General features: G+C 50.1%; 1 protein-coding gene across 23 annotated transcripts in view; it reads left to right on the top strand.

The window, feature by feature from the left end:
- Positions 1-21,119, top strand: part of LOC100875340 (cell adhesion molecule 2) — a 57,325-nt gene that overhangs the window by 6,975 nt on the left and 29,231 nt on the right. The window contains exons 1-2 of one of the 23 annotated variants that reach the window (XM_076534542.1): positions 12,442-12,804; positions 14,803-15,004. The exons of 20 other annotated variants lie outside the window; for them this stretch is intronic. In XM_076534542.1, the coding sequence (XP_076390657.1) occupies positions 14,959-15,004 (46 nt within the window). In that variant the 5' untranslated portion in view covers positions 12,442-12,804; positions 14,803-14,958. Of the gene's footprint in view, positions 1-12,441; positions 12,991-14,802; positions 15,005-21,119 lie in introns of those variants that run through there. 2 more of the 23 variants (XM_076534543.1, XM_076534541.1) reach the window with 2 other exon arrangements.

The raw sequence follows: 21,119 nt of genomic DNA, 5'->3' as shown, positions 1-21,119 counted from the left end.
GATTATTCAAATCGCGAGCCACGAATCGAAACGAGGATGCCATCCCCGAACCGAGAATTCTCTCCTCGTTACGGCGAAATCAATTCGACGTCTCCGTTAATCGCGGATCTCTCCCCGAGGAGCAGCGTCTCGCGATTCGTGGCAGAATCGAAATTCGTTCCGGCTCTTGGGAAAATTTTGCGGCTTTCCGTGCGAACGATTCCGCGAGGAACGACCTACTAGTTGCGGCAACTACTACGCTGTAACGGAAGGCGAGCAGAGAGAACTTTAACGAACGGTCTTCTCGTTCGATAACGTTTTCGCTCGCTTCTGTCTCTTCTGCCTTCCTTCTTTGACCGCGTTTCGTCGCGATCGGATTATTCGTCTCGTTATCCTCGCACGCAAGTAGCTAAGTACTCGAACGTTATCTCTCCACGCGACCGCGTTACCGATTCTGCTCCGTCCGCTCTTTACTCGCGATGCAGCGACAAAGCGAATCAACTGGTACCTTGTACGACGGAATATTAGAAGCGATAACGCTTCCGCGCGTGGAAAAGGCGTCGAGATACTCCCGCTCGTAAAAGCTCAAAACGTATTTTACGATCGTCGCTTAAAATTATGCAGATGAGTCGTTTCGACGATCCACTCGCCGATAACTATGAACGACGAAATGGTCGTGATCGGACTGTCGCGTTGATGTAATCGTTCGACGAAGTCGCGATGAAAAGTTGTCGCAGATTCGACTCGCGATTCGTCGAAAGCGTTTTATCCGCAGGAGACTGTTTGGAATCCTCGTTAACGAAAAACGTATCCCGGCGTCGCGAGGATCGTACAATTTGCTAGAATGTCCGTGGTCTATTTCCAGGACGATACATCCTTATCGTTTTATTTGTGCGCGCGACGCGGCGTACCGCTTTCCGACTGGAGGCAAGAGAGGTTTAAGAGGAAACCACGAGTTTCCTGGTAAAAATGTAAAGTCGAAAACTCGGGTCGATAGGGTGGGACGAGGGCAGCACCAAATATACATACGTCTGGTGCCTGAAATAACCTCTCATTTGTTCCAAACCCGATATCACCGTCTCTCTTTTTCTCTCGTCTGGTCCCGACTGACTTCTCTTTCCTCGGCCTCGTTTCCGTCTCCGTCTTCGTTCCCTCTGCCCTTCTTTAACCCCGGACCCGTTTATCCCGACAAAGAATACGAGGGCGCGGTCGTAGGTAGACGAGAGAATACCGTCGATTTCGCGAAATTCTTTGGAAAAATCTCCATAATTTCGGGAATTGCCTTTTGATGTTCGAGATGAAAGGGCTCGCGATCGAGAGGTCCTCCGAACCGTCCCGCCTATTCCTTCTATAACTTTGGCTCGTTTTCCTTTCTCCCATTCTCGGACTCGAGAAGCGGCGAGACGACGAATACGCGCGTACACCGTTTCGAAAACGTCGCGAAGGGCCATGATCACGGTCGTAAGAGCTCGTTCTTTTCGGCCAACTTTCTCAAAGACTCGAGACTGAGAAATAATCGTGGCAAGGTAACTACTTACTAACGTCTCGGTGGCTCGGAGCGTAACGAATTCGTCTTGGCCGCGGGGGAAGATAGGGAAGCGGAAAAAAGAAAAGGTGCGGTACTGTGCGGCGTGGCGCGGCGTGGAGAGACGCGATGCATTGTCGAGGACGAAAGCAACGAGCTCGGTCGGCGTGCCGCGTAAACTCGCGACAGAAGGAAATAACAAAGGGGAAAATGGTACAATGCGTATCGGAGCTTTCAGAGGCTAGCAGAATCCCGGACCCGGACACGGGCACGACGACTCGAACGCGAAGGCGGGGTTGGTTGCTCGTATTTGCAACTGGTAGCTACGCCGACGTGGACAAACGTGCAAACGTATCGTGACCGTAACAAACGAGAAGAGCTAAGAGAAGCGAGTGTTTGTGAACGCTCGCGAATTGCCACGCCATCCCGCTCGGCTTAATTTTGCTCGGAGCTCCTCGTAGTTATTCGAGCGCCGCGTCGCCGACTGGCTCGTGCGGGACAGTTGAATCGCTCCCGGGGATTCGCCATCTTTTGTCTTAGCACAATGCCGACCGAAGCACAAAAGTGACTAAGTGCCCGTAATACTCGCCATTATATGCCTCCTACCGACACTCTTCTCCGCGTTACTCGCGTCTACGTTTCCCACTTACCTCTCTTCCTTCCTCTCTCTCGTCCTTAAAAATCGCCTACTCTACCGTTAACGCGTTTCTCGACCGCTCGTACGCTCCTTTCCATCAATGTCCTTCGCGAACGGTTCACCTTGGTCACCTTAGTTAGTTGATATCGTAACGTTCGAAGCCTAATTGCCGTCGTTTCGAGGCAACGTTACGCGACGTTATTTATGGCTGCTCGTTTTTCGCCCGACACACTAGCACAGGTTAGTTAGCGCACTCGTTGGCGATTTGTAAGGTCGGAGGTGATTTGCGAACGGACGGTGAAAATCGTTGGCTGAAAATTGATATAACCGCTTCCTGGAACGTTATTCTACTCGAGCTACGCGGAACGACTATGACGGATAGCCGACATCTGAAAGTACCGACCGATAGACCGTTGTATCATAGACGCGGACGTCGAAACGAGAGGATCGATCGGTGGAAAACGCACCGGCGACGCTTAGAACGCGAACGGTAATTGCCATCGATTCTCCGTTAGCTTCGTTTTTAACGTTCTTAAGAGTTTTAAGCGTTCTCAACGTGTCCGGCGAGCGGCCGCGACTAAATTGCCGGCTATTTTGGCCGAGTCAGCCGGTCTCGATACGATATAGAGTAATGCGGTTAAATCTCCGTGGAAACACCGATAACGTCTAAATAAAGTTTCTCGTTAGGCGAGAGCGTACTTTACGTTTTCGAAGAAACAGCGACGCGGAGAACTCGACGATTATTTCTTCGGGTCGCGAATCGACGCGTCGAGCAAAGATAAATTGAAATCGTTAAGTTGGCGCGTAGGAAATCGTACGGGCGTTAATGGAGGAAGCTCGTGCCTCGATTCGCGAGTAGGGTAAGAGACGCAGGCCTTTGGAAAAACGTGCAAGTTGTCGCCGATAGCGAGTCTCAAAACGCCGAAATCGAGGTTCCGCGGCGTCAAAGTTTTTCCACCGCGACGTCGGAATGTATTCTTGATTCGTCTCGTTCGAGTTCGGTTAAACTCTAGTCGAACACGGGATATTTCGTCCTCTCTTGTCCCGCAATTCCTTTTAAACTCTATCTCGGGCTATCTTTTTTTCCTCTCCAGCCGGAACACGTTTAGCTTTTGCGTCACGTCATTTAATTTCCGGACTCGAACTCAAAAGTTATTGGCTTGTACGTGCTCGTCTCAATTAGGTCTCGGCACAGAAGGAGAGAGGGTGCCGACCAAAATTGTTTCTTCGTGTATTATGCGAGGGACAAACTTTTATTGGCTCCGCTCCTAGTTAGCCGGGTAAAAGTTGTCTCTCTATCAAGAAATCTGAAAAAAATTCAACGATGATAGTCGTACTAATATCCTTCCACCGTGAAGGTAACATCGCTCTTAAATTCCGCTATAAAACCTGCATTTTTTTCACATTTTTTCTCCTTTATTTTTGCTACTTGTATTTTGCGCCGGAAGAACCTCCAAAACTTTTGAATTTTTTCGGCATTTTTACTAAATAGCAGAAACTCGGTAATCTGAAACTGGACGTTGTCTTACTGTACCCTTTTACGTTGCATGAAACATGAAAACTAGAAAATATGTTTCTTTATTTTTGTACCACAGAAAATACTTTCGATCGATACTATCCATATAATGTTCTATTTATACGACTGTTCGCGTATTTTAACGATAAAATGTATAATCGCAATCCGTCAACTATACTACGGTATTATTCTTTCGCCGCAAAATACCTGAAAAGGATTTTTAGCTCGTTTGGCTCAGCGAGAGATACACAGAGGAGACAAGATCTATCTATCCTTGTCTAGAATTTCTTAGTTCCGCCGCACGAGGTCCCGAAAATCTATTCCGCGTTGGCTTAAATTAGACCCTTCGAGATAAGCGAACACCTTAACAGTAAAGCGCATTATCGTTTAAAATCGGTTTTCCTCGTTAACGATCGGCAATTAATCGGATCTGTGTCGATCGAAAAGGTTCGCTCTTAGGAAGCACGCAACGATCATCGAGAAACTTTTCCAACGCGAGTTAAAGCTCGGAACTTTTAATCCGTTGTCGGTTTTCGCGTTCCTCTTCGGCGAATTTTATTCGCGAGCGTCGCGAACGTTATCCGGGAAACGTGGGTCGCGTAGGATACATCGAACGAGCAAGAGCTCGATGACTGATTTATATTTTATTCCTCGTAAAGACGGGTGGAAACGAATATCGCAAACTTCATGAATGAATGAGATTGAATCTTCCTATATCTCTCGTCTCTCTCTTCCCGTCTTTCGGCTTCCTTTCCACTCTCGTTTATACCAATGGCTGGTTAGAAAAAAGAACGGCTTCTCCGGTGAAAAATAGAGAATCCTCGATCTCGCGGTTCTCGAAATGATTCCAGTTCGTCCTCTCTCGAGGCTACCTATCGATTTCACCGTGCAAAACGGGGCAAGGATGCGAGACAGCTTCCGAACGAGATAGACGGAAGTGGATGAGAAAGAGGAACGAGGAAGGAAAGCAAAGGGGAAAGAGCAAGAAAGTAGGCGGTAAGCGCTCGATTAGAGAGCGTCTGATCAAGCCTATTAATCTTCGATCTGTCCGATACTATACCATGAATTATGCATCGCCCGAGCAGACGCATTGATTTCTCAGCCAGACAGGGAAATATTATTCGTATAATTCAAAGTAATGAGTCGAGAGCGAGTCCGAGTCGAAGTGGTTTCGCTGTTCCTCGTTTCTTCGTCGCTGTACCGTCGGACGGGGTCGACGCGGTATCAATTCCGGTTACGTACGCGACGTCGAGCAAAAATTTTTCTCCGAATCGAGCTTAACGACTCTGTTACGTTTATCCGAAGTATTCGGAACGTCCGATCGCGAGCCGGGAAGAAGGAAAATATCGACAGGAAGGACGTGTAGCAAGAAGCATTGCGCGAAAAAAGGGTCGTCGCACGGTGAAGGGAAGGGGATGGAATAAATCGAGGGAAGAAGCTTCGCGTATCGGATATCGTCGATAAATCGAGACCCGTAGGGGTTTCCGGGAGATTAACGGAGAACTTTGTCGTAGACGGAGTAAAGCCGCGCGAGAACACTTTTCTCTAATTCGATAGGAAGTTACTTCGAACTGACTCGCTGGCCGATTTCCGGCGTAGTTCGGATCTTGGTCAACCGATTCTCGATTCATTCCGAAATCGACGCGAAACTTTGATAACGATTAGCCTCGTTTTCGTCCCACCTTCTCGCGACGGTAATTCGAAGGCTGCGAACAGAACGGAAGTATCATGACGAATTTAACCTCGAATCCGTAAACCTTCCTCTCGGGTCACACGGTTCACCTTTGTCCTTACGGAAACATATTTTCGTCGTTCGCTAAAAATACGAGGCGATTGTGCAACGATTTCTATGAACGAGGCATGCAGAAACCCCGCGAACTCTTAACCTCCGCACTTTCTTCGATCGGTTCGATCTGCCGGCACTCCTTCGCGTGCATAACGTTCGAGGATCATTTATTATACAAGAGAGTAGTTTTGAAAAATTACGCCGGTCAAAGTTGAGTTCCGCGATCCTAATTCGGCTACTCGAATGCCAAAGTTTAAACGGATACGACACGTAACCTTTTTCTTCCGACGTGCATGCACGGAGAACGCCATCCGTTTATATTTCCTCGAAATTCTTTTCTCCATTGACGAGTAGAATCGTTTCGATTAAGCGGTATCCGGCTGAAAGGTTCGAAATTCGACGAAAAATGTCTTTACGAATATTCCCTGGAAGCTTCCTTTCTCGTCGTTTCTCGTTCGCGAGTCGGTACGAGACGAGTACGGCAAAAGTCTGTTATCGATGCGCTCCGCTTCGCCTAGATATTTCAGTGCGTTCGCGCATCTTTCTTCCGAAAGTACGTCGACGTTGTTACGACAAACGATACGTGCTCTTTGGCGTTGTTTCGGTGCGATAAATAAGCGCATCTTCTTGTAAGTCGGATATTTTTCGGTAAACGGTAATAGGCCGTTAGAAGGAACATTTAAATCCCGTTCTGTGCGAGATATCATTGTTCGGGAGGATAGGACGCGCACTCGAGCCCGGTTTTCCAGTCTCGTTTCTACTTCGTTTTACCGGCGTCGAACTCTCGCGACTTTGCCTCTCGCGTTTTCCATAATATCGGGTACGATGCTCGAGAGTCGACCGGCACACGGTAATCTCGTATCCGAACTTTCGCGACGAGGGCGCGAAACATAACTCGTTAGACGTGGAGCCGCGACGGGAGAGCGAGCTGGCGAACGAACGGACGCGGAACGAGGAAGGGAAACGGGATGCGGTATACGGGAAACGAGAACGGACGCGGAACGGAAGAGGGACCGGAGATACGAAAAGGTTTATACGCGTGTAAAGCGAAACTGCGTTGCCAGAGACGGCGGATGATGACGGGTGGTCGAGTCGGGGTACGCGCGTCATAGATGGTCACCGACGAGGCACAAGCACCGAGAAAACGAGCCCGTATTTTAGATTGGAATTTCACGGGCTAAAAGGTAGAGACGTTAAACGATACCTCGGTGGACGAAGCTCGAACGCGGCTGAACGAATATAGAGAGTATTTACCGGGGCAGTGGTACGCGATCGAAGCAAAACGCGATATCGTAAATCACGGAATAGGTTCGACGGGGCGTCTCGTGCGGCGGCGAGACGACTGCGGTCAGAAGGGTATGATTCGCGCGTGGAATGTCGGTACAAAGAGAAAGGAAACTCGGGATTGCGCGTTCCCGTAACTGAAGGGAAACGAGAGAGATACGGCGGTAGTCTGCAAATGATTTGCATAATTGATTAAAGACTCTCCTCGTACTGGTCGAGAGTATACGTTCCACGAAGCGTCGTGTCGGTGAAACTTGCCACGCGTATAAGCCACCAAGAGTGGAGAGGAATACCTTGCGAAACCCTCTCGAGCGAAGGGGTGTCTTGGTCCGCTTAATCGCGTCCAAAACGTTCCCTATAAATCTTTGCTCGTGAACGAAAGTGGCCGCTAACGAATTAACCTGGCTGCAGCTTCGATATACCGCATCGTGCCACAAATTTCGCTTAATAATCGCCAGGTAATTTACTCGCTTCGTTCCTTCTCCGTCCAGCCTGAAATTAACCGAGACCGGAGTAGCGATACCGGCTTTCTCTTCGTTCGCCGTGGCTCGTAAATCGATAGGAACGCAAACGAGTTCGCGACGTTTACACCCGTTTACCCTTCGAGTTACGCGATTCTTCGAACACGTGCCGCTGTTATCCGTCGATCGTGCCCATCGGCTTCGAAACGAGTTCCTGACCTCGGTTTTCTCGCCGGTCGACCGCGAGAATCGCGTTCTTTTCGCGGAGACTAAATGCCGGAAGGGACAACCGACCGGGGAGCTTAATCTTTTTGTCGCTGCGCAACCAGGATTCCCCAGCGTCACCGACCCAGAGTCGACGGTGTCTTCCGTTCTGTTTCTTTTGCTCGTATAAACGGCACAAAAATACCCTGCTGCTCGTACTTTTACTGGTCGTCGGCTAGATTAATATACTTACTTTGTTACGCGTTCCCCGACGAAAAACTTTGGCCCAATGATGGACGTCGTCGTCGGCCACCGCGTTCTCTTACGGAATCCGGGGAGAATTTTTGGGGAATCGTCGTCGAGACGAATTGGCCGTGTTCCCCGGGAGCTGCGTCTCGGTCTTCTCGTGGAACGGTTCGTTGATTTTTCGATAGCTACACGGTAAAGGTAGAAGCTCGGTCGGCCTTGCACGTTTACCGAGCCGTCGGAGACGATCGAGAACGAGGGACGTGGCCGTATAGCGGGCTACGTGCGGGAAACGTGCTGGGAAATATGTATGCGCGGGCTTGATACCGCGGCGCATACAAGATGTACCGCGATAAAAAGTGCATTTTCGGCCTCCCAGAGGATCACCGACCCGACATCGCTCCATTGCCGGGAACCTTCGTTTCACCGTTAATTTTTATTCCCTCTTTTCTCTTTGTCCCCCTTTCTTTCCCTTTTCCCGTCGGCTCCCTTTGACCCCGTGCCGTGGAACGATCGATGCGCGCCCCGTGACCGGGTAAGCTCGAGATCCAGAATTTCGACGTCGCACCGAAAGAAAAAGGATAGCTCGCGCTGTTCGTCGCTCGTCTTTCGTCCCGTAACGATCCTGGATAATCGGCCACTTGTTGACGATTCGCGCCACCCGATTGGCACGCCTATAAATTAATTCACCGACAGAGCGGACCAATTAATCGAGAGAGACAGGTGGGAATCGTGCTCGATAACGGGCGTGTTTGCTACGTCGTAAATCAAGCAGCAAGTAGCAAGCAACAACGGCTATTACCGTGCACTCCGTTCCGTCATCGTGCCCTCGTATACCTCGTGCCTAGCGCCTTCCTTCGATCTGTTATTACTCTACCGACCGAGCTACCGACTAACTTGTTGATACGTTCTTCCATTCTGTTCGTGCCGCTTTATTTCCCCGAGTCGCTAAAGTCCGACCCGTACGTCAAACTCTGGGAGCTATACGAGGACTAGGATATTCTACGGAGGAACGTAAAACGTCGGATCGAAGTACCGCGCAAAGAGACGTCTAGTTCGCTCGTGTATCATATTCGCATACGTTTTACGAGCATACGATAGATCCTTTCTCACGGGGTAGTATCTTCGGTTCGTGCTCGAGCTAACGCCGTAGTAGGATCAAGAGTCGCGTCATAGCTATCCCGCGGCTAAAAGTACGTCGTTGAACGAACAAAAAGAAAACAAACGTACTCGATAGCTGTGCAAACACGAATCGATTCCGAGTAGAAGAGAAGACGTGCCACCATCCACTGCCGTACGAAGTCGTAAAATTCGCGAGCAAGGCTCTTCGTTACCCGTTTCGAGCGGAACAAAACGGTTCGAAGCAAAGAATCGATAACCGAAAGCGATCCATCGGGCCTATCGTTCGAACGAAGCATCTTCGCGACGACGACCCGTCGCCGGGAAGAAGAAGAAAAAAAAGAAGAGGAGTATCGTATCGCGAAATACGCTGATACTGGTCGGAGTTAGCTTAATTATTTTCTCTCTCCTCTGGTTTCGTACCGCCACCCCCCTTGGTTACGAGTCCGCAGCCGGCTCTCAAGAAAATTACAGACAGCCTCGATAAATATTAACTCCGTAGTCCGGAAAGGTCGTGAAAGCTACACCCTCGAGTTCGGTCTCTGCTTGTCCTTTTGCTCCCCTTCCTCCGCTCGGCGGTAGCTTACGTTTCAGACGGTCAGGTTGCCAGAGGTGTAGTGCAACGGGGCTCGAAACGGAGAAGCGCGAGCAATGGCGATGTCTCGGGCGAGGGGGGGCGAGAACGGGCAAAAGGGTGAACGAGAGGGACGAAACTCGGCGTAGAAGGAGAAGGAAGGTTGTGCCGGTGCGACGAGCTGGAAAGGATGGTCGATACTATCTTCCAGCAGACGCGGAACGCTTCTATTTATTCGGGTTAAGTAGCGCGAGCTTCTACGTACGATGCTACCGACCGATTCGCGTCATCTCTCGCTCCATACGCCCCTTACTCCTTACGCCTTACTCGCCGCGTTATCGCGCGACAACCATTTCCATCCCTGATCGAACGTCGAACGGGCTAATGGATACATCGAAAACGGTTCGACCGACTGCGTATCTCGAAAATTATTCTTGGACATCTTTATCGACGCGACCCGGTTGGAAATTAAACGAACGTGTCGCGAATCGAATCTGCATCCCATTCGGAGTTGCACGAGATACGGCGACACGCGCCGTCTTCTCGGATAAAAAAGAAACTAATTTCGCGGGCAGATCGTTTGATTAACGACGCGTTCCGCGCGGAACTTCTTGCGCGAACAAATTTTTTACGCGTTCGCGTCCCTAAATCACGTTCGTAGCTTCGGTTTATGTTAATTTTATTTTTACCGTTGTCCGTTTCGCGAAGCTCCGCCGGTAGGAAAAGATAAACGAGACGATGAATTATTCATTAGTAGATAAGCACGATTTTAACAAAGAACGATCGCGGTCTGGCTGGCGTGTTCGCCGGCGCGGTGGGCAAACTTATTTCGGTGGATGCAGATGGAAGAGGAATGTGGGCGAGGAGGAAAGACGAGAGAGGCATCGATATTCCGACTCGAACCGCCAATAATAAGAAGGACACGTACGATTCTGCTTCGCGTGTCCCTCTCGAACCGGTATTTCGAACGAACGTAATTTCCGATCGTTCACTCCCACTGTACCCGGTGCACCAGAAGTCGATCGTTTATCGCGCGCGTGGGTCGATTAATGAACAGGATAATCGATTTACGCCAATCTCGTAAAAGTTGCCGAACAAAGTACAACGTCTTTGATGGCGTAACCGCAAATCGTTGGATCGGCCGTATGCGCGGTTTTCAGCGAAAACAATTTCGTTGTCTTCTCAATCTACTACAAACCACACTGGAATTTATCGTCTATATCTACGAACTGGGATTTGTACCGCAATTGTTTTCAAAGGAGCACCGCAGCGAGCATAAAGGGAACGGAATTTCAACGGGGTCCCCCCTGCGTTTCTCCCGCGTTCGCTTTATCTATCCATCTATCATCGCGCGGATACCAAGAGGCAACAACTATTTTATCGAGACGTAGATCGCGCGATGAACGGTGATACGCGTTATGGACAGATTCCAATTCGCCGAGTTAAAGCGTGACGTACGTCCTTGCCGCGGGAGACGGATAATCGTAAAATACTCGTACCCGTATAAAGCGACGTTCTCTCTCCCTTGTTCTTTCGTGTCGTTACACCGTTCGGAGTTTCGATCCCTGTACGGGAACCCGGGAAGCGTTCGGGGCGAGAACGGTCTACGAGAGCGAACGAGAAGTAACTTTGACCCGGCTACACGAGTTCCTTTACGTTGTCGGTTACCGTTCGCGTTCTCCGCCGTGGACCGTTAACGATCACGGTTATCGTTAGCGTAACGAAGGAAATTAGCCGTTGCGTTAGTTTCAGTTTACCGAGAAAAGCGCGGAGAAGTGGCGGGAAACGAGGCCTAGAGAGGCAGGAAAAACGATTATCCCGTTACGAAGAAATTTCTATGCTCGGTGAATTCGCTGCATCCGCGTGGCGGTAACGGCCTCGAGACCCCGCAAAGGCACGAACAAACTCGTTCCTTTTCCCGGCGAGAGAACCGAGAGATCTCCGCCGACGAATCGTCGAGGGAAGAAAACGGTGGAAAGTTAATTTCCCCTCTTTTTTCCATTCGCGAAGATTTCCCCGCGGCACGCGTTTACAAACGACCGAGCTTATTATCGCCTTTAAAGTACTCCTCTCGTTCGTTTTCTCTCTCTCTGTCTCGAAATCGTAGCCGCGTATCGATCTCTTTCCAAGAGATAACGGAACAAGGGAATAATTGTTTCATCCATCGGCCTCGTCGCTTCTCCTCTTCTGTCTCTGCCTTTCGAACGGTCGTCGTTAAGCCTTCGATCTCGCGGACAATTAGTCGAACGTACGAGTCGCGACGCCATTTCCCCCGAGGTCGCCAGCTGAATTTATAGCGGGGATTCCGTGTTCCGTCCGCGACCGCGTTCTCGTCGAAGCGACGATAAAATTGCTGGTAACGAGAGTATTTCCGCAACTTTGACTCGTCAAAGCTTACGCGGAACGCTTATCAGGAACGTTTTGCTCCGACGTACCGAATAAGTCGAATCGATCCGTAATCCCGTTTCGTTTTCACTATTTTTATTCAGTTTACCCTCGCTGGAACACCGTGACCCGTTCGATCGGAAATAGAACGTGGTCCTGGGGCTGCGAACGGTAATAACGGTCGCAGTGAAATTAACAATTGTTTCGTATCGATCCGCGTTCGAGCGTGGCTCGATTCACGAGACCCGCCTGCATATCGATAATCGCTAATCGTAAGCGCGTACTATCTATCTCATCCAGTAGTACCGTTCGGAAGCTCGGGGAGAGGAGAGAAAGATAACGTGCGAGGGAGGCACGTTATCGGAGCGAGGACGCGAAGGAACGGTGTGCGGCAACGAATACCGAGAGACGACGCTCTCGACGCGCTGCTCGTGGCGTCGATGTCTCTGAATTCCGTCCGATGCGATGGAAATATCTAAAGAGGAAAGGTGAGCCCGACCTCGACACGGCCGAGGAGGAGGTATCCGATCGATGCAGCGTGTCGAAAGCCGAAGATCGGATCGTGGCCGTGGTCGGACGTTGTTTCGGTGGCGTAGCACGCGCGCCTCCGTCCTTTCGATGCGGAGAGTGGAGAGTCGCGTGCATTTCGCACCTGCTCGACTCGGAACGCGCACGCGCCCAGGTATACGACCTACCAGCGCACCGACCCAAAGTGGCGCGACGTCGAGCTTTCGTAGTCGGCATCGGCCATCCGCGACGCGAACTTTCCTCTCGGTCACGCCGCTCGTGTCCTCCGGTGATCGACGAAGCGGCTCGCAGCGCGTCGCGTGTCCTCGCGATACGCCGCGAAAACGACAAATTTATTTATTTCGTTGACCGTTTCGAACATTTCAATTTCGCGGCTTTCCACATGTCCGGTCAAACCGAGCCCTCGCTCGAGACGCGCGGTTTCGCTTTCGATCTCTCTTAGCGTTCGTCGCGTCGGTGCTTTCGATGCTCCTCGGTAACTCGTGACCGAACCGGAATCGTGTGCGGCCGATGAGTCGGAAGTAGCTTCTCCACGAGTAGCCGCTAGCGGCGGCGTTGCGGTAAGCCGCTCTTAATCCCGATCGAAGATCGACGCTAACCTCTGTGCTAACTCCGAAATTCGATTAAACCGGAGGCGAAAGAGACGGAGGAATCACCACCGGACAATCGAAGGATCGTAGCGGGACATCGTTGCGAATCGAATATCGGCCGCGTACCCGCGACGATGGATTCAATTTTACACCGACGTACGTTGACTGGATCGCGATATCGATCGCGTCGTTAGTCGCGCTGAAAGGTATCGGGTGTGAAGAGTTTGTTGAGTCGATGCAATTATGTCAACGAATGAACGAACACCCACCATGCTCCGCCCCTTCTTTGAATGGATCCGAAAGGGAATAGTCTCGGTCAAATCAATACGCATTCGCGTTATACGGTCGGACAACGTGGGGATTGAAGGGTACGGGGGACAAGCAAAGGGTGTGCGTGTATGCGTGCGTGAGTATGGGTGAGTGAACGAGAGAGCGAGAGTCGAATCGTGTGCGTGAGTGTATCCACCTGGTCATTCTTGTGCACGTGTCACGAGAAAAAAACAAAGGGTCGGTCGAGCGGTCGCAATGGCCGGTATCGCCGAGTAAACAAGCAGACGTAGCTCGGTTAATAATTCGGGTCTCGTTTGTCCACTCGGTTCCAGTCGATCTCCAGATACCGGGCCGTTCGGACATTCGCGACGAATATCCCGCCTCCCGAAACTTGTGATTCTTCCTCACGCTTCGTACGCGATCGACGGAGCGCTTCGATCGATTCGCGGTCGAAAGTCCATTTCGGTAGCAAAATATCGGGAACCGAAGTTGAAAGCCCGAATCGATTCACGTGTACGTACACGCGTGCATGCTTCCCAGACGAAGGACACACGTGCGCGTTTCTAGTCGAAGGAACCTCTCGGAGCTTTGGGCGAGATTGCAACAAGTTGCATTTAAAAGCCGTACCTTCCGTACGACGGCATACTTTCCTTTTTCTCTTTTCTTCGCTCGCGCCTTTCCTTCTCGTGCCCGTCTCTCGTCCACCCTCGCGCTTTTCCTTTATCTGCTCCTCCTTTTCTTCCCTTTTCTCCCTACTCTCTCGCGCTGTCTCGCCGTGTCTATCTCTGGTTTTACGTTCTTATTACGAAAATCGAAGTGAAATCGTCGCTCTTATCGAATTGATTTCCGATATTTGAACGAGTTATTTCGAACGTTCGCTTCTGAAAAATTCATCGCCTCCGATATTCGTTAATCGTCGGACGTAAACGGGGTAATTGATCGAGGCTGCGGCAAAGACGGCAAGTCGGCAAATTCGAGTCGGACGGGTGATATCGTTGCGTCCTTTTCTTCGACAACGAGATTTCCTCGACTCGTCGGAAGTATCCTGGGCTCTTATTTTTCGTCGACGTTGCGATCGTGGTTCGAGATTCCGTTGAAAATTACCCACCCTCTTAACGGGTCTGTCTCGGTGCCAAACTATCGCAGCCAACGGTATCGCGGCGGAGATCGGATGACGCGGCGCTGCTGGAAAATTCTTCGAAATCTTGACGAGAAATATTTTTTGATGGTCGAAACGAGTTTTAAACGAAGAAGGGAATCCCGGTTGACGAGGGTACAGGACGCGATACCGTGACGGGGTCGTGTCGCGACTCGTCCGTCTTCCTTGGCATTTACCTACGGTGCCGTTTGTCGAATTACGAGACAGGAAAACCCGCCGGTATCCTCTCCGCTCGTCGACGCGGTTCGTTAGAAAGGAATTCGGGACAAGGGTCGAAAATATCTCGGTGCTCGTCGAGAAACGTCGAAAGAAGGATTAGTGTCGTGAAAAGACACGGTGGCCGCAAGCTGCCTAGAATAGAACTCGGTTTCACGGCTAGATCCGAAAGTAGTAGTCCGCGTTTGATGGCGAGAAGAAAATAGAGACACAGGAAACTAACTCCTTCTCTTTCGCCCGCTTTCGCACCGAGCTGTCGTCGACGAACGCGGTTAATTTCGTCCGCGTGGTCAATGTGTGTACACGCGTGTGTGTCGCGTCAGGTTGTTCCTGACCGTTCTGGTGCCTGATAAGTAGAGGAGACCGAAACGGGAGCGGCGGAAAGCGATAGGCGGAAGCAAATTGAACGACGCTGGACGAATCAAGGCAGACGTTGTCGACGGTTTCGAGGCTCGATCGCCGAGGAAGCCAGCCCGACGATGGATCTCGCGCTAGTTCTGATCACCGTGCTTCTCGGACAAGAGGGTGAGTGAAAAACGAAGAGTTTACGATAGTTACAGTGCGCGGATAGAAATAGTGGATCTCGAAATAAATTGTGGTTTACGCGATCTTTTTTCGCGGAGGATAAAAAGGATAAAAATGCGGGGATCTGAAAAGAACCGCGGCGGCAATGCTGACTCTCGAAATACGCGAGACGGGGGCGGCAGTAGAACGGTTTAAAAATGGCACTCTTTCTAATTACGTTCCGCCGTTTCTTCCGCGTTATCGCAGTTTTTTCGAGAGAAACGTACGCGAACGAGGCGGATGGAGTGGGTACGACTCGAAAAGTGGTACGCGGTAAAGGGAAAAAGAAAGGGAGATAGGAGAAGAGGATGGCAAAAGAGAGCGGTAGAGTAGGATGGCTAGAATTTATGACGTTCCGGTGCACGAGCCTGACAAAGGTAAGAAAGAGACGGAGGAGCGAATAGGAGAAAAGCAAGGAGCAGTTAAGTAAAAAGAAAAATCTCGTGGCGGAAAAGTGAAAAGTTAGGTAAACGAACGAACGCGAGATCAGCGGTCAAGCGTTAAACAAAGTTGCGAATGCAACGGGGAACCAGTTGTTGGAATACGAAGAAAGGGCCGGTTCTTTTTTCTCGCGTTCGGTTCGGATCGAATAAAGGTAGAAAGGAACGCGGAACACGAAAGAATCGTGGTATCCCCGTAAAGTGCACGTATGTACACAGATGGAGGTTGTATATGAAATTTTCATGTAGTAAACTCGAAGATAAGATGATCTGCCTGAGGGTAAAGATTAGCATAAATAAATAAAACATGCATCGAAGCAGAGTATCGGAAGACCTCGTAGGTTCGCTACAAAGACGTCCGCGGGGAATAGAAATCGACGAGTTAATTGCGGAGGAGAGGAGAGACTCGATCGTGCGCTCGCGTTCGCGTTCATAAATTATCGGTATTACACGAACAGAGACGCGTTGTTGGTTCTCGTCGTTGATCAATAGCGTGCTTTATAACGCAGCCTGTCGAGCACAACAGGATGGTCATCGCTTTTATAATAGGATAATATTAACTGTAAATATTTCTCCGTCACTCCATTTGCGGTTACGTTCGGCAATCGCGCATAAATCAGCGTTCTACGCGAAGCATCCGGTGCGCAAAGACCGGAAACCTGTAATTTTGATTTTCCATCGTCCTACTTGAAACGAGTAGTCGATTCGCGATAACGCGTTCGCGCAAAATGTTTCTTTTCTCCGAGCATCCGGAACGAAAAAAGAGTCGACAGCGCGACGAACGATCGTTTTAAACGGATTGTCGGTTCCGCTTTCATCGGTGTCGATCGTTCGTTTCGTCGTTACGAAGCAGTAGGTCGTCGTTCGGAACCGTTGTCGCGTATGTAACGTATCGATCGTTATGCAGGGCAAAAACATGAAAAACGACGTTGAAAGTCAACGGAACGGGACGAAATGGGACGGGATGGGTCGGAACGCGGCGAGACGAGACCGAACCAGACGCGGGCGAAACGAGACGAGGCGAAACGGAAAAAAATGATTGACGCGTTTAACGAAGACGAATTAAAAAAGACAGATTCGATGGTTGGCGACGAGCGGAGATAAGGCGCGTCGCGTTCGTAGAAGGTGGACGCGTGGCCGCGTACACGTGGAGAGGGGTTGCCGAGGGAGCAAACGAGGAGTATCCGAGTCGCGTAGCAGCGGTCCTCGAGAATGAAAAACGCAGTCGGAGTAAGCGTTCGGACGAAGGTTATATCGCCTTCTCGGTCGCGAGTCGTTCCCCTAGAGCCACCCTAGCTGATGAAGATAAAACGGGATAATTATAGAGCCTATCGGGGATCGTGGCGCGGCTAAATTTCGTCGAGACACGCGAGATCGTCGAAAGAGGGTTGGCAATAAAGGGAAACCGGGCTTAAGTAAAAAAGAAGAAAAAAAAAGAACCGAAGAGGGAATAAACTCGACGCGGTAGGGAAGTAAAATGGGTTGAGGGCGGAAAAGGGGATTGCCGAGAACGGGATGTCATTAATTTTTCATACGGACTTGGCACATCTGCGTTCGGTCTGCCACGCTCTGCAACCCCGCTAATTATTTCTGGCTCATCATTTTTCCTGCTCGCTTTCTCCGCGCTCTCTCGCTAACTCGATCTATCGCGGTTTCTTTTCCGCCTCTTTGCCCTCTGCTCGATAGAAAGAGTATTCTTCTTTGATAAATACTCCATGCTATCGTTCTCGAGTCGTCTCGTTTTCAATTGGAATTCAGGACGCGCGCTTATCGGCGGATCGTTATTTCCCAAGAGCATCCGTAATTGACCGTCTCGTCTACCGTTAGCGGTTGACGATTCTTCGAAAGCTCGCCGAAGCACCGAGGAAAAGGCATCGAGTTCCGAAAGAAAAAACGGAAAGCGCGAGTTAATTACGTTCCTCTAATTGATCCCGCGCCGATTACCGTTTCGCGGCTTCGCGACTCTATTCGCGACCGTTCGCTCTTATCGGCAACACGTACGGTAATAAGCTCTAATAACTTCCTCTTTTCTGCCTTTCTTCTTTCTCCGCTTCGTCTCGTTCGTTTCTCTCTCTTTCTCGCTTCCTCTCTTTCGTGGTCTAGCCGAGTCGCGTTCGTGGAAAGGTACTCGAGAAAGTGCGATTTCAGCGCTTTTCAACTTCGATTCTTCGAGACTACTTGGACCCGTGCTCTAACCGGAAACGAAATGTCCGCAGTGGCTCGAAGCGCACCGACTGAAAGATTTCCTTTTTCTCTCGCCGGTTACGACTGACCGTAGCACAGAGACGCACCAACTTCGCGTATCTGTTCGTTTTTTTTTTTTGACACGTAATAGCTTGCCGTCTTCGTCGTGTTGCCTTCGCGATTTTCGTTCGACGATACGTCTTTGGAAACGAATACCCTATCTCCTTCGTATCTCGACGGCGTTCGAACCGTGCCAAAGGTGCACCGTCGTCTCGTTCGATACCTACGGGATTTCGTTCACGGTTCGCCGTGCTTGCCTCACCGACGTCGTACATCACCGTTTCGCCCGTTAATTGCGATGGAAAAGAAGCCGAGTTTTCGTTACAGGAATTCGCCGCATTACCATACTTTATACCCTCGATTACTTAGTCGGCTATCCGACCACCGTTAGCTTTTTATCGCTTTCGTAATTCAGCTCGTTTCTTTCCGTTCCAACGCTTCGCTCGGCCAATAAACTGTTTCCGGGTGAAAGGACAAATCGGAAAACGGAAAAATTGTTCGCCCTTTCTATTCGCGAAGCTTCGCCTGAAAATCATCGGCGTTCTTCGTTCGCAGAGACGGTCGCATTCACCCCGTTCTTTCCTCCCCGTGATTTTTACGCTCGTTGTCTCGGAAATGCCGATAATTAGCTGTATATATACTACGCTCGTTGGATTGTGCCTTTGCGTGCAAGCGAAATCGATATGGTGCCAATTTACCAACCGAATTCGAATAATTAACGTTGCATTAAATATTCGTGTGGCAATCGCCCCGCCGTTTTGGGACGCGTTCGCGCGGCACTAATTTTCAATTCCAGACTAAACGAAATATTGTATCGTAGCGTTGTCACGCGAAACGACGTTAACGCGAATTAAAGTGACGAATTAAAAAGGATGCGATGGAATGTGAAATCGTTAGGAAAACTGGGGAAATTCGTCGGAATGTCGATGGTACTCGCGGTACCTGTGTTTTTCATTTGTTTATTCATTTTTTCCATGCGTGTTTGTGTTTTGCTTTTTTTTTTTCGGTATCCGTTATCGGTAGATAACTGTCGCTACTTTTGCCAAGCCGGCGAGATTCGGCTCGAAAATCGTTGGCGAAAATGATGGCTCGAACAACGCGAACAATCGGTGCAATACAAAGACGAGATAACGCAATTTCCTATCGGACAGTTCCCATCTCGGCCAAAGATAAAAACCGTTTTCATTCGTGGCTGTCTCTTTCAGTGGGCACCGGATTATTATCGTAGGCAAGACGCGCGCGACAGTTTAAGCGAACACGTCCCCCTACCTCCGGCTCGAATCTCGTGTAACGAAGATTTTTCTCATTAACATCGGGTTAACGAGGGAGCAGCGGTAAAAGATCCGTTGACAAGAGGTTATCTCTTTCTAGAGTGGCTTAGTCTCGCGTGGACGCGTTTCTAAACGGTAGCGTCGAGTTCCTGCGACGCGTACGAGCGGTTGCGACGCGTGCGAGGTGAGGTCGGGTCGAGTCGAGTCGGGTCGGGTCGACTTTAAGCTTCGACGAGGATGTAATTAAAGAGGAGGTTGGATGAAGCCGAGGCGAGCCTCGACTCGACTCCGCTCCATTCCAGCTTCGACTCGAACCCCGTGAACTGCCCCGTGAACGCGACGCGACGCGACGCAGTCGCACAATTACGGCGAATAAAATTTAACGAAGTGTATGGCACGTGTACGACGCGAACCACTATTCGCGCACGCGCTTAATTAAGTTCACTCGTCGCCCCTGCTAACTTGATCCGACGCGATCCAGGCCCGTCGAGGTATGTAAATCGAGTTCCCCGGCCAGTTTCTCTCGTTGCTCGGATCCTCTAATTTTCCACGCGCGTACTGCTGCCGCTGGAAAAAGAAACGAGAACGACGTCGGAGACAGAGACGGCGAGAAAAAAAGGTTATATTTCCACGAACGATTCGCCGATGAAATGTCGCGGACTAGGCAGCGTTCATCGATGGTTACACAAGATGCAGCCGTTTCCGATCGAACCAAAGAAGAATCGTTGACACGCGACGCGTTCCTTTTGATTTTTCCTTGTTCGCCGTTACCGCCGACCGTTTCGAGGGATCGTTGTAATTTCCTCCCGCAATTTAGAACGTAACGCAAACTCATTAAATCGTAACCGCTTCGCATTTTCCTCGCTATACACGGTACGCTGTACGTTTCTAATTAATTCGTCGGGTTTTATTTTCTCCGTGCCGCCCCTGTATTTCGCTTTTTCCCATCCCGTTTGGTTTTAGGAGGTCTACGAGAAAAAAAAGCGGTAAGAGGGCAAAGAAATTAGTCCGACAAATTATTTTCGTTGTATTCTCGAGAACGTTAGTAGCGAAAGCGGAAAAAAGATCTCTCGCGAACGATTCGCGGAGAGAAGCGTCCCCTTTGCGGACAAACGTAGTCGCGAACACGCTTAGGCGAAAAATACGCGTCGAAATACCGTTAACAGGAGCGGAGGCAAAGAAATATCGAATTTTCCCGACCGGGTTGTTCCCGTTAAACTACTTTAAAGCGATAGATATCGCGGGAAGGTGGGGACGACGATGATAAAACAATTTTTGAAAATTCAATGGAAAAACGTGCGCGTGTAAAATCGCGCGTGCTCGTCCCGCAGGGCCAGCCTTAATTCGGCTTAATTCGTCGATAAAACGATTGGTTTTGGCGCCGCGTTGAACCGTTAACGCGCGCCCCAGTTGAATTCGAATCGATTCCTCTCCGAAACCCTTTTCCCCGATCGTGTGTCCTCGTCGACATCGTTGCACGTGGTTCGTTAAACGATACCAGGCCATTCGAGACGCGTTCTTCCGTCCTGTACGTTGCAAATTAAAATGGATTTTCGGTTAATTACGATCTTTGCTCGTCCGGTTTTTGCCGGTACCCCTCGACGACTCGGCAACGCGGAGAAACGAGTTAGCATTTTCCTGTACGATTGTTCTCGTATTCGTACCGTGAAAGAGCTTTCGCCGAGACGAAACGAATACTCGTTAAAAAAACGGCATTAATATTTTTATATTCCGGAATAATTAGGAGTAATACTTGCATCGCTCGTGATACGATGACGTATGCGCGAAACAACCGCATTGCGAGTGGATGCACGAGGAACAAGGGAGAATACAGAACCGCACCTCGTACAACCTCTTCTCGGTCGTGTTTCTCCCCGCCGAGCGAAACGGCGATCTTCCTTTTTCCACCTCGCTCACTCGCTCTGCTCTATATTAGGATGCGCGCAAATTTAGATGCACGAGCAACGAGAATGCTACGGTGTGTACGCAACGCGGGTAGCTTCGTTGCAAAGTTTCAGCGAAAAACGCAAACACCGACCAGCCGGTGGCGGTTTAATTGCTTGCCCGAAATCGTCGCGTTGCACCGCGCCTCGCTCGCGAAACAGACCGGGAAAAGCTGAC

Source organism: Megachile rotundata, chromosome 8 (genome assembly GCF_050947335.1).
Source record: "Megachile rotundata isolate GNS110a chromosome 8, iyMegRotu1, whole genome shotgun sequence".
In the NCBI taxonomy this organism is placed as follows: Eukaryota; Metazoa; Arthropoda; class Insecta; order Hymenoptera; family Megachilidae; genus Megachile; species Megachile rotundata.
The sequence above is the reverse complement of the archived record's forward strand: the minus strand, read 5'-3'. Positions and strand labels throughout refer to the sequence as shown.